Below are 12,314 nucleotides of genomic sequence, written 5' to 3'. Positions count from 1 at the left end.
AACTCGGCTCAGCAGGGCACTCCAGCTGCTGCCAAAGGAGCCTGTTGTGCTTGCTTGGCCTCCTGCCCAGCACAGGGAAAAACACGGAGCCGCAGCAAACAAGAGCAGGAGTTGAATGCCTGCAGAGCCTTCCCTTGCAAGACAAGATGTACTGCAGATGAGAAGTGCAAGTGTGGCTCCTGTCCCTGACACTGTCGCTTCCCCAAAGGGCTTTTGACATGGAAATACCCTCTTCTAATGAGAAGTTCTCTAAATGCTGCTTTCTAGCACTAGAAGTTTGCCTCCTGGGACTTCAGTTTGGGAAAATACATGCTGAGCTCTAAGAACGTTATTTTAATTCATCGCTGGACATCCAGAATTCCCCTGCACTGTGCAGCTTGCAGATTTAAGAATGTCTCTTAATGATAAATGAGGTTACGAGTTACTGTTTGCAGACAGAGTACCTCTTCAGCTTTTATGTTGCTCTCTCCAATCCTGTTGTGCAAGAAATAGTCCAGTGACCAACCCAAATGTAAGAGCTGGTTTCTTCTGTTGCTCACAGTACTAAAAGCTGAGGGGAAAGGGCTGACAGCAGCAGCATGTCTGAAATGATGCGACCTAACTTGGTTGAAGAAGTGTTGAGTACTCAAGAGCACAGTCATTACAGACAACAGCAGGGGATAGCTACAGTATATCAGAAAGTACTTAATTTGGGAGTGATATTTGCTTTGATCCTGGAATAGCATCTGTTTGCAGGGGGTCATGCACAGTGCTGCAACAGCCTGTGGTAAGTGCCTGGCCACAAGCCATTCCACACTGACACCTCAAATAACCTGTCACATCACCTGTGCTCAGCACTAGCTGTGGCTCTTGTTTCGTGTTTCACTCTACAGACTTAGTGTGTCTCACTGTTGACTGTAAATGGATAAGTAAAGACAGAAGGGCTAGGACAAGAAATAATGCATTGAAGTGAAAAGATGTTCCATTTTTAGGACTGGAAAGAAAGCTTCCTTGAAGGTAGCAAAGGGAATTGAAGTGAACAGGCAGTAGCTGCAGAGTAGAACATCCTTTATCTGACTCTCACTCAGAGAGTGTATTCATGAGGGAGTTAAAAATCCAGGAAGCAGCTAACTTTCTCCAAACAAGGCTCATTTGTTTGGAATGACCTTGAGTCTTCCACGCTCTGATATAATGGACACCTGCAGGTTGACTTTGAGAGTCTGCCTTCATCTGAAGACACCCAGAAGCAGCCTTCTGTCGCAACGTTCAGCACACCTCTCTGCTCAGTAGATTTCAGTAGATATTGAGACAGTCCTGTAAATGGTGATGGCAGATGTAGTTTTTGTCAGTAGCTAATGTTGTTTCTTCTCCTGGCTCCTACAGAGATGTCATCGCCCTCCCTGAGGACTGGTGCATACATCCTCATTGCTGTTGGAGCACTCACCATGCTGATGGGGTTCCTGGGCTGTCTCGGAGCAGTCAATGAAGTCAGATGTCTCCTGGGTCTGGTGAGAGTATTCATGCTGTTCTAGAGCCAACCTTTAATACCTCTCCTGTGAAGTCTCTGTTGGATTGTGGCTGGGACTCTGGTCTCCTGGGAATGGTACTTCTACTAGGTCAGCTTAGATCTAGTCCTTAATTTGCACCCATTAAATTCTCTAGCAGCAGAGTTCCTCAGACATTGCTGATCATGAGCTACTGACTGTGAAATGAGAGCAGATGTCACTGACACTTTCTGCACACAGTGGGTTGAGGACTGCCAGCTGAGAAGTGTCTCAGGTGACCCTGTACCTCCTTCCCCCTGCCCTGACTTCCCAGTTCATAGTGTGCTCTCAGTGGGGGAAGGACAAGCATCAAGGCCAGTGAAAGAGAAGAGAAACAGTGCCAGTGTCCTGCTGTACTACGAAGTTCAGCTGTGGAAAATGCAAGAGTCGAGAGAGACTCGACTAGGAATGTCCTATTTGTCAGGACCTTTCTTCAAATGGTTCATCTATAGAAAAGTTGCTGTCTGTGATGGATGAGGTGACTCCAGCTTGATACACTCAGCCTGCTGCTTGGCTCTGGCTTATTCAGATCACATCTGCATAGGACACCAAGTACAGGACATCTCTTGTGTCCTGGTATTGGGAGTATCTCCTAGTGTAGTGGTGGCAGCTGCCCCTGTTTGAAAGTAACCTCAGCAGTTTGCTGGCCAATCTTAAATTCAGATCCTCAAACAGATCAAATAGCATTTTTTAAAGAGGTGATTGACTTGAAAAACAATTTTTAAAAGTTAGGTTTGTAAAATTGACTCTTTTTCTGTTGAGGCTCGAGGTAAGCAGAGTCCAACTGATCGAGGCCAGAATGATTTGGGAATGGAGTGGGAGGTGGGAGAGGGAGTCCCAGTTGGAATGACACATGCAGAGAGTCCTTGTAAACCCTCTCTCTCCTGAAACCTTCCTGTTGGCCTGATGGGAGAAGTGCTGAAGTGCGCTGGTCTGATGTGGATGTTTGTACTAATGCCTTTTCCTGGGAAGAGCATTGTTGATAGCAGAGTTTGTCTGCAGGCAAAAAGGTGTTAGTTCGGTTTTGTGATTTCTCTTGTATATGAAATCTTATTGCACTCATGCTGTTATGGACAGACCTTTCTAAAAACTGATAATGGTCATCTCTTCTGTTTCCAGTACTTCACCTGCCTGATGATAATCCTCATAACTCAGGTTGCTGCTGCACTGGTCATCTACTTCCAGAAAGAAACGGTAGGTGTTTCTTACTGTGCATGTTTTCCTTGGCTGTGGCTTGGGAGAAAGGAGACATCTAGAAATTCAGCTATACCATTAGCAGGCACAACTGGATTCTCCCTGCCTCTCCCCCAGCTTTGCTGTACAGGTTGCTTTGTCTGTGTCTGCCTGAGTAATGCTACTTTCTCAAGGATTAGGAAGCTCTGTTTGGTATGCAAGCTTTATTTTTGGGTAGTAGAAACAGTAAAAAGAATTCCTGAAAGGCTTTAGACCATACCTCCTCTTGATCCTGCTGTAGACAGCTATATAGGCATGTAGTAGCAGTGGTTACTACCATTTTGCCATCACTGGTGCCTTGAGGAGTTACCAGCCTGACTGCTTTTTTGGCTGGTCTCCCTCCTTGTGCCCTCTTGTTCCATTCTTTCAGTTTTTCTGCATCCGGATGTAAATCTCTCCTTGGAGGAGCTGTCCTCTTTCCTCAAGAGCCAACCCAAGTATATGACAGTTACTGTTCTACATCTGGAGCTTAAAGCCAAGTGGTGTGGCATTTTGAAGTGGATGTCTTTGTCAGGAATGCAGCTTCACAGTGTACACTTACAGAGCCTCCACAGGCTTGGTAGGGTAGAGGGATGAATTTTTGAGCCACCTAAGTGCATTGCAACAACGTGTCCTGGCTATAGGTTGTCTGACCAAGACAGTGCCTGGCCAGGCCTTCAGCTATTTGACTGCTAAACTGGGAGCCACATTTATGCAATGGGAGCAGTTATAACTGTGGGGTCACTACTGGCATCTGGTACCAGTTGTGGGTAACCATGTCCTTTGCCACGTGTATCTGTACCACTGCATGGCTGTGCTTGCTGCTCCTAAGCTGAACCTTCAGCTAGGTGGTTACAGAAAGCAGGTGGTTGAGGAAGTTTTGGCTGGGCCTGGTGGAGAAGTCTGGGGGCAGAGGGAAGGTGCCTGCCACAGCATAGCTGATAAGAGCCTGGTCGAAGTGGCTGTGGTGACTGTGAGCAGCTGTTGCTGGTTCCTTGCCAAATGTGCCTGTAGCTTGCTCTCTGTACTGAGACTGAAACTGGAATGTTGCCTGACTGGTGTGTAAAGATGCAGCTTGAAGTAAGCTTCTGATTCTCAAGAAATAGCTCTGACTAATTCAGGGGTGGAGGTGTGGGGATGGGCATTCCCCCGCAATGGGGAAATGTGACTTCTCAGACCACAACATTCTGTACTTTTGTTGGTATTTCTTCTCCAGCTGGCACTACTGTAGAAAATTCCAGATTTTAAGATGTAGCTCTTCATTTAAACCTCATTCAGAGCAGGGAGAGATTAAAAGTGCTGGGGATTATTCTGCACAGCCCTTGGAGCCAGCATGACTGAGACCATCACTTGTACCGATGTGGCTGAGTGGTCAGGGGAGCTGTGCTTTGAACAGATGCTCTTGTTCAGTCCTCAGTGAACAGAACCTATGGAAAAGCTCTTCTAGACCCCTTCTGTTTCAGGGATCTTCCAAAGCACCTGCCTAGGGTGCTAAGGAAAGCTGCTTCAGGCAGGTGTTGGCTGACAGCTCCAGCAGCCTGGTGTGAGCTGTGCTTCGGTGCTGCTGTGCATGTCGCTCTGCTCCGCTTGGTGAACGTCACCCCAGAGCACAGTCAGGCATACTGAAACTGCTCGAGATCCACTCCCTAGATGTCCATTGTTTTCTTTGTGTTTATTTCTTTCTGACTTCAGGAACTTGGTTATATATAAACCAAGGACTAACAGGAGTGAAGGAAAGGATCTTGGATCCAGAATGTAGCAAGGTGATACTCGCTCCTCCACTTCTTGTAACCGAAGTATTTATTTCTGCAAATTCACTTGATGTTACTGTTGGAATATCTGTTCCTTTTCAGGGTCAAAATCCTCCCCCATCCCAACAGATGAGAGTATACTGAAATAAAGTTGGTACAGCTGTGATGGGGCGAGTCTGACAGGAAAGCTGCTGTTTTGCCTCTCCCATGGGCCTTGTTAGAGGAATGCCCCTTCAGGCTGGAATTGCTCAGTCCTGCTGAGAGGATGTTGTCATGATTTAGGAGTGGTATTCCCCACTTTTATGTTCCCACTGACCCCCCCCAGCCCACACGCCGCTTGCTCACACCCCCAGCAGTGGGATGGAGAGAATCAAAGGCACTAAAGGTAAAGGTCATGGGCTGAGATAAGAACAGTTCACTAAGGAAACAGCAATGGAGTAAGAAAATGAGCAGTAACAGCTATATTAATAGCAGAGTGTACAAGAGAGGTGAATGACTCACAGTGAGGTGGAACCTGGTGCTGCCCCAGCACACACACCGTGCCCGACCCAACGGCCCCGGAGCAACGGGCACCCCTCACACCCTCTGTCCCCTCTGTGAGGTGGCATAGAACAACCCCAGGGGCCTGGAGTGCCTTCCTGGCTGCTGCAAGAGTTAGCCCTGTCCTGGCTGGAACCAGGACAGCTGTTAAAGTGACATCCTACATCTGGTGGTGACTGAAACCGTGGGGTGGTTTTGGTGGTTTTTTTATGGACAACAAACTCACAACTGTTACAAATGGCATTCTGCTTTGTGAGCTGAGTGTTGCTACTCACCTACAACTAGTGGATCACAAGCCCTAAAGGTGTGAGAGCTTGGGCAAGGTCTCCCTGGCCCTAGTTCACACAGCACTCGGCAGCTCAGCTCTGGCCACCCTGAGTGAAGGAGAGCAGTGGCCTTTGGGGAATAGCCCTACTTGCTGGCTATTGTTTGCAGCAAACAGGTCTGTGACTGTGTACAGTGACTTGGCTGGGGCTGCAGACTGCATTCATCTCAGAATCTGAAGTGACTGGGTGGTTGAGAGCTCCTTCCTGGGTTTTTGTGCCTATTTGTGTGTGCAGGCTAGGTGCTAATAGATGCCAGGGGAAGGATCCAGCCTGAGTCTGACAGAGGGACAGGACTGGTGACTGACAGTGTGTGGCAGTGGAAGAAGCCTGCACAGTTCATTCTGTGACGACCTATGCTTTTGCCTCTGGCATTCAGCTTTCCCCATCTCCCTCTACAGTGAGCCTGTGTGCAGGAGAGGCTGACAGTCTTGCTGCCCTGAAAGAGGTCTGTGGCTGATGCTTTGGCTTTAAATGCCCCCACTGTGGGATGACAGGGCTGTGCTTTCTGACACTGGACTTGCTGGAGCTGGGAAGCAGCAGGAGCCCAGAAAGGCAGGGTACATTCGTGTCTCACACAGGACTGAGTCCTGATGGACTCTAAGTGGGTGAAGATGGTGAGGATGTTGAAGGTCTGCCTAAGTGTTCCTGGCTTGTTGCTTTTTCAGTTTTCTGGTACCTAAGGGTGAACAGCTGCAGGTGCCTGTGTTTTCCCTTTGGGCTGCTCTGCCAGTTAAACCAACTGTTAAACCCACAAAAGCTGTTCTGTGTGTGCTCTCCAGAGCTGTGCTGTTGTTTGCATAATGTTCCCCCTTTCTCTAATTACTTTCTGGAACACCTAGGAATGCTTGAGATTTTCTTTCACTGAAGTGCCTCACTTCTTGAAACCAGAACTGTTTGCACGTCTTCTTGCCTGTTCTGGTGTAAGAGCAGGGGAAGAGCAGACACACAGCTTCCCTGTGCAGCTGTGACTGGGGGCATCAGGTTCAGGTCCTGTCCTGCTCCTGGTGGGGTCCTGGGATGAAGAACAGATGCCTTGCCAGGGATTCTTGCAGAAGTGATGCTAGGCTCCATCTGATACCTAAGGGGCTAGATGGGCCCAGGGTAGGAAAACAAACCCAGTTCTCCTTGCTGCCTGCGGCATGTGGAGCAGCAGTGTGCAGGAGGGGTCAGGGTGGCACTCAGAGGTTCAGTAACTGATAAGGCTTATGGCAGCAGCCGAGGCCAATCTCATTAGTGAGAACCAGGTCAGGTTGCCTTGATTTGAAGGGAAGGAAAAGGGGAAGTGAAGTAATTAAAAGGGGAAGAGAGAGACACCATGGGAGGAAAGATCATGCAGCTCCCATCTGTCTGGCCTGATGGAGCTGATCCCAGTGAACTGAGCTGCAGTTTTCCTAGGAAGAGGAGTTGCTGATAGAGGGAAGCTTCTCTCAACAGTAGGCAGTGCTTCCTCTTGCTGACTGTCCTGGTATTTGCCATGGTCATTTACAATGCTTAATAGTAGAAGAAAAGGAAAAAACTATTTCAGCTGATTTGCAATATGCTGTAGCACCACAGTCAAAAAGGTAATGTGTAGGATGGGAACATCCTGGTGCTCAGGTTAATGGAACTCTGTGCCATCCCTCGGGCAGTCTCGTGATGCTTCTCTCCAACCACTTATGGTCTGGGTCTGTCCTTAGCAGTAGCAGCTGTCCTCATGTACAGGCTGGTTAAGAAGAGCTGCTGAAGAAGGTGGGAGGAAGAAGATGAAGTAGTCTGCCAGGTGGCAGCTTGCACCTCTCATCAAACTGAAAGTTGTAAATATCTCTGGGTAAGGAGTGGGGCTGAAGGAACAGTTTGCTACACCTGAGCTTTGTGATAAGACTGTTAATGAGCAGTGTAGATAGTTGTACTTCACATCTTGATACAGAAACAGCAGTTGTAGGAGTTTGGGGAGGGGCAGATCAATGCCTTGTGCAAAAGGGAAGTTTCCACCAGCTGCATACAGAGGCAGAGTGATTCATTCCTTCTGCGAGCAGTGGAGATGAACTGCAGTGACTGAGAGTCTGGATCAGAGTATTTCTTGCAGTGCAAGGTTAGAAACACATTACCTGTGTGTTCTCAAGGCCACATCCTTCAGCTCACACTTCCCTTTCACATCTGTCTCACCTGGGGCAGGCAGTTAGTTGTTCAGCCTTTGTCTCAGCGGAATAAGCATAGCAGTTCTGTTTCCCTATTGCTCACCAACTTTGCAGCCCTTCTGTCTGTGCCTGGGAATGGACTTGCTGGGAAGTACTGGTGCTTTGGCTGTTGCAGCAGCAAAGCTGCTGTCTTACCTTGTAAGACTGAGGCTGTATATTTCACCCTCTCTGTACTTGTTACTTTTTGCTCTTACTTTTTGAGTGAATGATACTTCACATTGTACCCTAAGCCCCAAAGAAAAGGCTGAAAGAAATTGACTAACTCTCACGCTTTTTGTTTCCCTTGCCAGCTGAAAGAAGAGTTGTCCTACATAGTTATAGACCTGATTGAAGATTATGACCCTTCGAATGAAGATCGGAGGAACGTGCAAGATGTATGGGACTATGTGCAAACACAGGTGAGTCGTGGGGGACAGCAGGAGGTGGATGATGCTATTTGTCAGTGCAGGCAATGGCCTTTTAAGCTAGGCTGAGGACAGGGAGACAGATGTTGTGCATTGATCTGGCTGAACTACAAAGTTGCCTGTGAGGTTTGGTGCTTGCAGACTAGACAATGGTCTTGCTTGCTGTTACTAGGTCAGGCCCTGGACCATCCCTGCATGCTGGCTGCTAGGACCAGCTAGTGTTGGCTGCATGGCCTAATGTATCTGGCCTGTCAAATGGCATCCCAACACTTCTTTTTGTCTGCAGGGCCTCCTGAATACTAACTCGTGTGAAAACCACATTGGGTATGGTTTTTGTAGCAAGTAAAGTCCCGAGCTTGTTGCCAGATAAGTCAGCAGCACCACCTGCTTGGCGCATGTTGCTTGCTTATTGTGATGGTGGTTCTGCAAGTGTCAGCGTTCCTGGGAGCCATCCAACTGCCCATGGTTTCTGTTTTAGCATCAGGGTCAGCACTTGAGCAGCTAGAGAGTATTCAAGCACACTGGAGTCATGACAGCTGTTTACTGCCAAACCACAAACTTGAGAGCTGGCTGGCTGTTGTGGTTAAATACATGCCCAGCATGGGACTGATGTGTAGTAAGTACGAGTAACAGCATTTGTCTTCTGTCTGTTCTTTGGTCTACAAAACACTGACCTGTAGTATTTCTCCTCTGTGGAGGGAGAATGGTTTGTTTACATTATCACTGGTGGCATCTCCTTGCTAGTGAACTCAAGAGAATCCTGAGTCTGCTGTAGAGAAGGGCTCCTGCTTGAACCTTAGAAGAAGGTTTTTAAGAGACAGAGAAGTTGAGTGTTAGGAGTTTGCTTCCTCTCACACACTGGAGTTAGCATTTGAAAGGGACTGGGGTGTTCTGTAGACTAGTCTTGGAGTTAAAGACCAAAACTCTCATGAGACAGAGGTGGTTCCTTCTGGGGGCTGGATCTTCAGAGCACTCGTTTGGAAAACAAATGCTTGTCCTTGTGTGGAAGTTGATCTGTTTGTATCTCCTCTCTCACGTCTGTTACGGCAGACTGAAATGTTACTTTTCCCTTCTGAGCAGAGGAGAATTTTCTTTAAAATTCTACCTGGAGATTGGCAGCCTTTCTGCTCTGTATGCCTGTGCAAGCACTGGAATCCATGCTTAAGAGAAGATCTTAGCCTTTGCTGGACTTCGATGTGCTTTCCCCTCCAGCAAGTACAGTTTTATCACGTGGCTCTGCAGGAATGGAAATGTTTTGTCGGATAGAAAGTTCTCCTCATCCCCTTGTCCATGGTCCCACTGCAGCCAGGCAGGCACCACCTTGCCAGGACAGTGATGCCGCCGTGCGCTGGCTCCTGCTCTGCCCGGGCCCACGGCTGAGATCGGTGGCACCTCGTGCTTGGGGGGAGTGAGAAAACCAAGGAGATCGGTGGCACCTCGTGCTTGGGGGAGCGAGAAAACCAAATGCTGTTGGGATTAGCCAGTGTTGGCTGCGTGGCCAAATGTATCTGGCCTGTCACATGGCACCCCAACACTTCTTTTTGTCTGCAGGGCCTCCTGAGTACTAACACGTGTGAAAACCACATGGCGTATGGTTTTTGCCCCTAGCTTATTGCCAGACAAGACATGCTTGACATGCAGATGAGCCTGCATCATGCCTGATCCAAAAAAAGTGCTACTCCAAGAAAAATCAAGCATTAGCACTTAAACCTAGGCAAGTGGCTTCACTAGTGGAAGGCTAGGTAGCAATGCTTTTGAGGTGAGGATTTGAATGCATGTGGTGTCTTGTCAACATGTGAATCTCTTGCCTGCCTTGTGTCTCCCTCACCAAATCAGTCTGATGATGACAAACTGGAAGGAGTGAAAAAACCTCTCAAATGTGTGACAACTGCCTTCCTCCAGCTGTCCCACCAGTAACACCTGTTTTGCATTTTTACCTCTGTTTAGCATTGTCACCTGGAAGAGAGATGAGATTTGCTAGCATTTAGCCTGAGAAAATGAATCGAAATTGCACCTAGAATTGATGCTGAGCTCTATGACTAGCTGAAATCTGAGTCTCTAGGCCTCATGCAGTAAAGCATGTGGTCATGCTGTAGTGTCACTGGTGTGCTAGAGCTTTATGGGTGACCTGTGTGTATTACAGCCTACTAGAAGTGGCTCTTTAACTCTTGTTTTGCTAGAAGAGTGAGTCTTTGGTAGGAAATATGTCCCTGTCTCCTGGATATGCATAAATAACCAGGGTAGAGTTCTAATGCAGCTAATTCCTGCAGAGGGTGTGGCCTGACTGTTGCTGTTACATGGAGAGCTCCTGTGTACTTCTACGTTTATTGTCATGTACAGTTATGTTGCCAGTGCAAAATGTAAGACCATGGTGATCTCTCTCTGTTCTTAGATCTCCTGCTGTGGCTGGACCGGAGCAAAGGACTGGGAAAGGAATGAGGTTCTTATCAACAGAAGCATGACTCAGTATCCCTGCTCCTGCTCCAATAGCTCCAAGGACTCAGACGTAGAGAGTGGTTTCTGTAACCTGGATACTCCTGTCAATGGCACTGCAACGTATTCTGACTGGCCTGTTCATGAGCAGGTGAGTGAGTATGTCTGGGCCCTGTGCAGCTCCCACTGAAATCACCTTGTCTTGGTTCCTCTGGGAATTATTTAGAGCACTTCTTTCATGTCATTGTTGCTTGAAGTACCTGTGACATTTAGGGGAGGGGGGGGACAGGGGTCCATCCCTTTTCTGATAAAGCTGCTGTGAAACTTGGTGTAGCATGTAATTGGGATGATTCCTGCATGCGAAGGAGATCTGTTATGGTTTTTCAGTTTTGAGATCTTTAGATTCATGCTGCTTTTTCCTTGTGACTGTGCTTTCTCTATAGGGATGCATGGATGGTGTGGAGGACTGGGTAAAGGACAACATTGGCATCATTCTTGGGGTTTGCACTGGTGTTGCTGTTATAGAGGTAAGTCACTCCCTGACATGAACCTGTACTGTCCTACCAGGGAGACTCTTTTAGAGGTAAAGACATTCTCTTAAGTAACCTGGACCTCTGAACTGCTGCTTTCATTGACTAGATGAGCAATTGAACAAAGCCCTATCTGCTTGTGGTTCCTCCTGCCTTGTCTGACACTTCGCCATTCACTGTATGCATAACCAGGAAGACTGAGACAAGCTCCATCCCACTAGTGAACTCCCCTTGTTGCCTTAAGAATCCCATGGCATAAATTTCAGATGAGGTCACATCTTGATGCAGCCCAGTTTTCTGTCATGACGATTTTCGCATTTGCCTCGTGTTGCAGACCAACTCTGTTCACCTCTGTGGTGTCATTAAAAGGCATTCACTGTATTCTGCTCCCCTGTATCACCCATTCTTCCCACCTTATTATCTGTCTGGTTGCTGATTTTGTTCCCATTCTCCATACTTATTCCAGCTGCTGGGGATGATACTGTCCATTTCGCTTTGCAAGAACATACACAGCGAAGACTACACCAAAGTGCCCAAGTCTTGAGTTGGCTGAGTCCAGAGCTACGGCACCACAGAGAAAGGAGCAAACAGAACATTCCTGCCTCATACCCAGACTGTCCAACCATTGACCATTATTCCTGTGACATCCCATTTCTGATACCACTCTGCTAAGAACTGTTAGAGCTGCAACACAGCCTGATCTTCTGGCAATAGGGCCCCTGGGCCACCTGCATCCTGCCTCTGGATTATTTCTACTTCAAGAAGCAGAACTTAAACTGTCTCATATCACATGAGACACCAGTTAACCTGAGGGGACAATGCTTTTGCTGCCTGCTCCACGTTAAATAATATTATTCATATCTTCATTCTACAACCCACTGGGCCTAACACGCAATAACTCCTCTCCCCCTCGCTCTTCTCCTGCACAGCTTTCCACCTACCCCCAGAAGTCCCATCTCTTTGTCCCATGAGCCAGGAATTCTGTTGAGATTCCAGTGCTTTGGTAGCTTCACCTGCTTCACTGACTTGTGGTGGTAACTAAACATGCTTGATAGGCCTTCTCCTCCCTTGCAGTTAACCTTGTTTGGCTCCTACTATGCATCTTCCATCCTAGGTTGTCACCTGAAATGTCGAGTGCTACCATCATACGCGCTTCTCCTGCTTCTGGAGTCAGCTCTGCCTTGCCTTCAGTGGAGCTCTTCCCTTTGAGCGTGATGAGAAGCCACCAGGAGGGAGCCAAGCCTACCTGTTTATTCCTAGTGTGACCTGGCAGATTGTGGTGGAGGTGCTCAGCTGCATCTGGAATGGGTCCCTTGGGTTTTGGAATTGACACTTAGATGTTTCTCCTGCTTTACCTTTTCCTCTCCCCCTAGCTCTGCTTCACTGGCTCCTGTCAGCTTGGAGGTACTTCAGAGACT

General features: G+C 47.9%; 1 protein-coding gene across 1 annotated transcript in view; it reads left to right on the top strand.

The window, feature by feature from the left end:
• The window catches only part of CD82 (CD82 molecule), a 19,074-nt gene extending 7,053 nt beyond the window's left edge, over positions 1-12,021 (top strand). Inside the window, exons 3-8 of the mRNA XM_009076917.1 lie at positions 1,363-1,487; positions 2,643-2,717; positions 7,820-7,927; positions 10,326-10,517; positions 10,810-10,893; positions 11,363-12,021. Coding sequence (XP_009075165.1) covers positions 1,363-1,487; positions 2,643-2,717; positions 7,820-7,927; positions 10,326-10,517; positions 10,810-10,893; positions 11,363-11,440 — 662 coding nt within the window. The 3' untranslated portion in view covers positions 11,441-12,021. The remainder of the gene's footprint in view (positions 1-1,362; positions 1,488-2,642; positions 2,718-7,819; positions 7,928-10,325; positions 10,518-10,809; positions 10,894-11,362) is intronic.
• Positions 12,022-12,314: the final 293 nt, after the last annotated feature.

The sequence above is a fragment of the Acanthisitta chloris genome, unplaced genomic scaffold, assembly GCF_000695815.1.
Source record: "Acanthisitta chloris isolate BGI_N310 unplaced genomic scaffold, ASM69581v1 scaffold4016, whole genome shotgun sequence".
In the NCBI taxonomy this organism is placed as follows: domain Eukaryota; kingdom Metazoa; phylum Chordata; class Aves; order Passeriformes; family Acanthisittidae; genus Acanthisitta; species Acanthisitta chloris.
The sequence above is the reverse complement of the archived record's forward strand: the minus strand, read 5'-3'. Positions and strand labels throughout refer to the sequence as shown.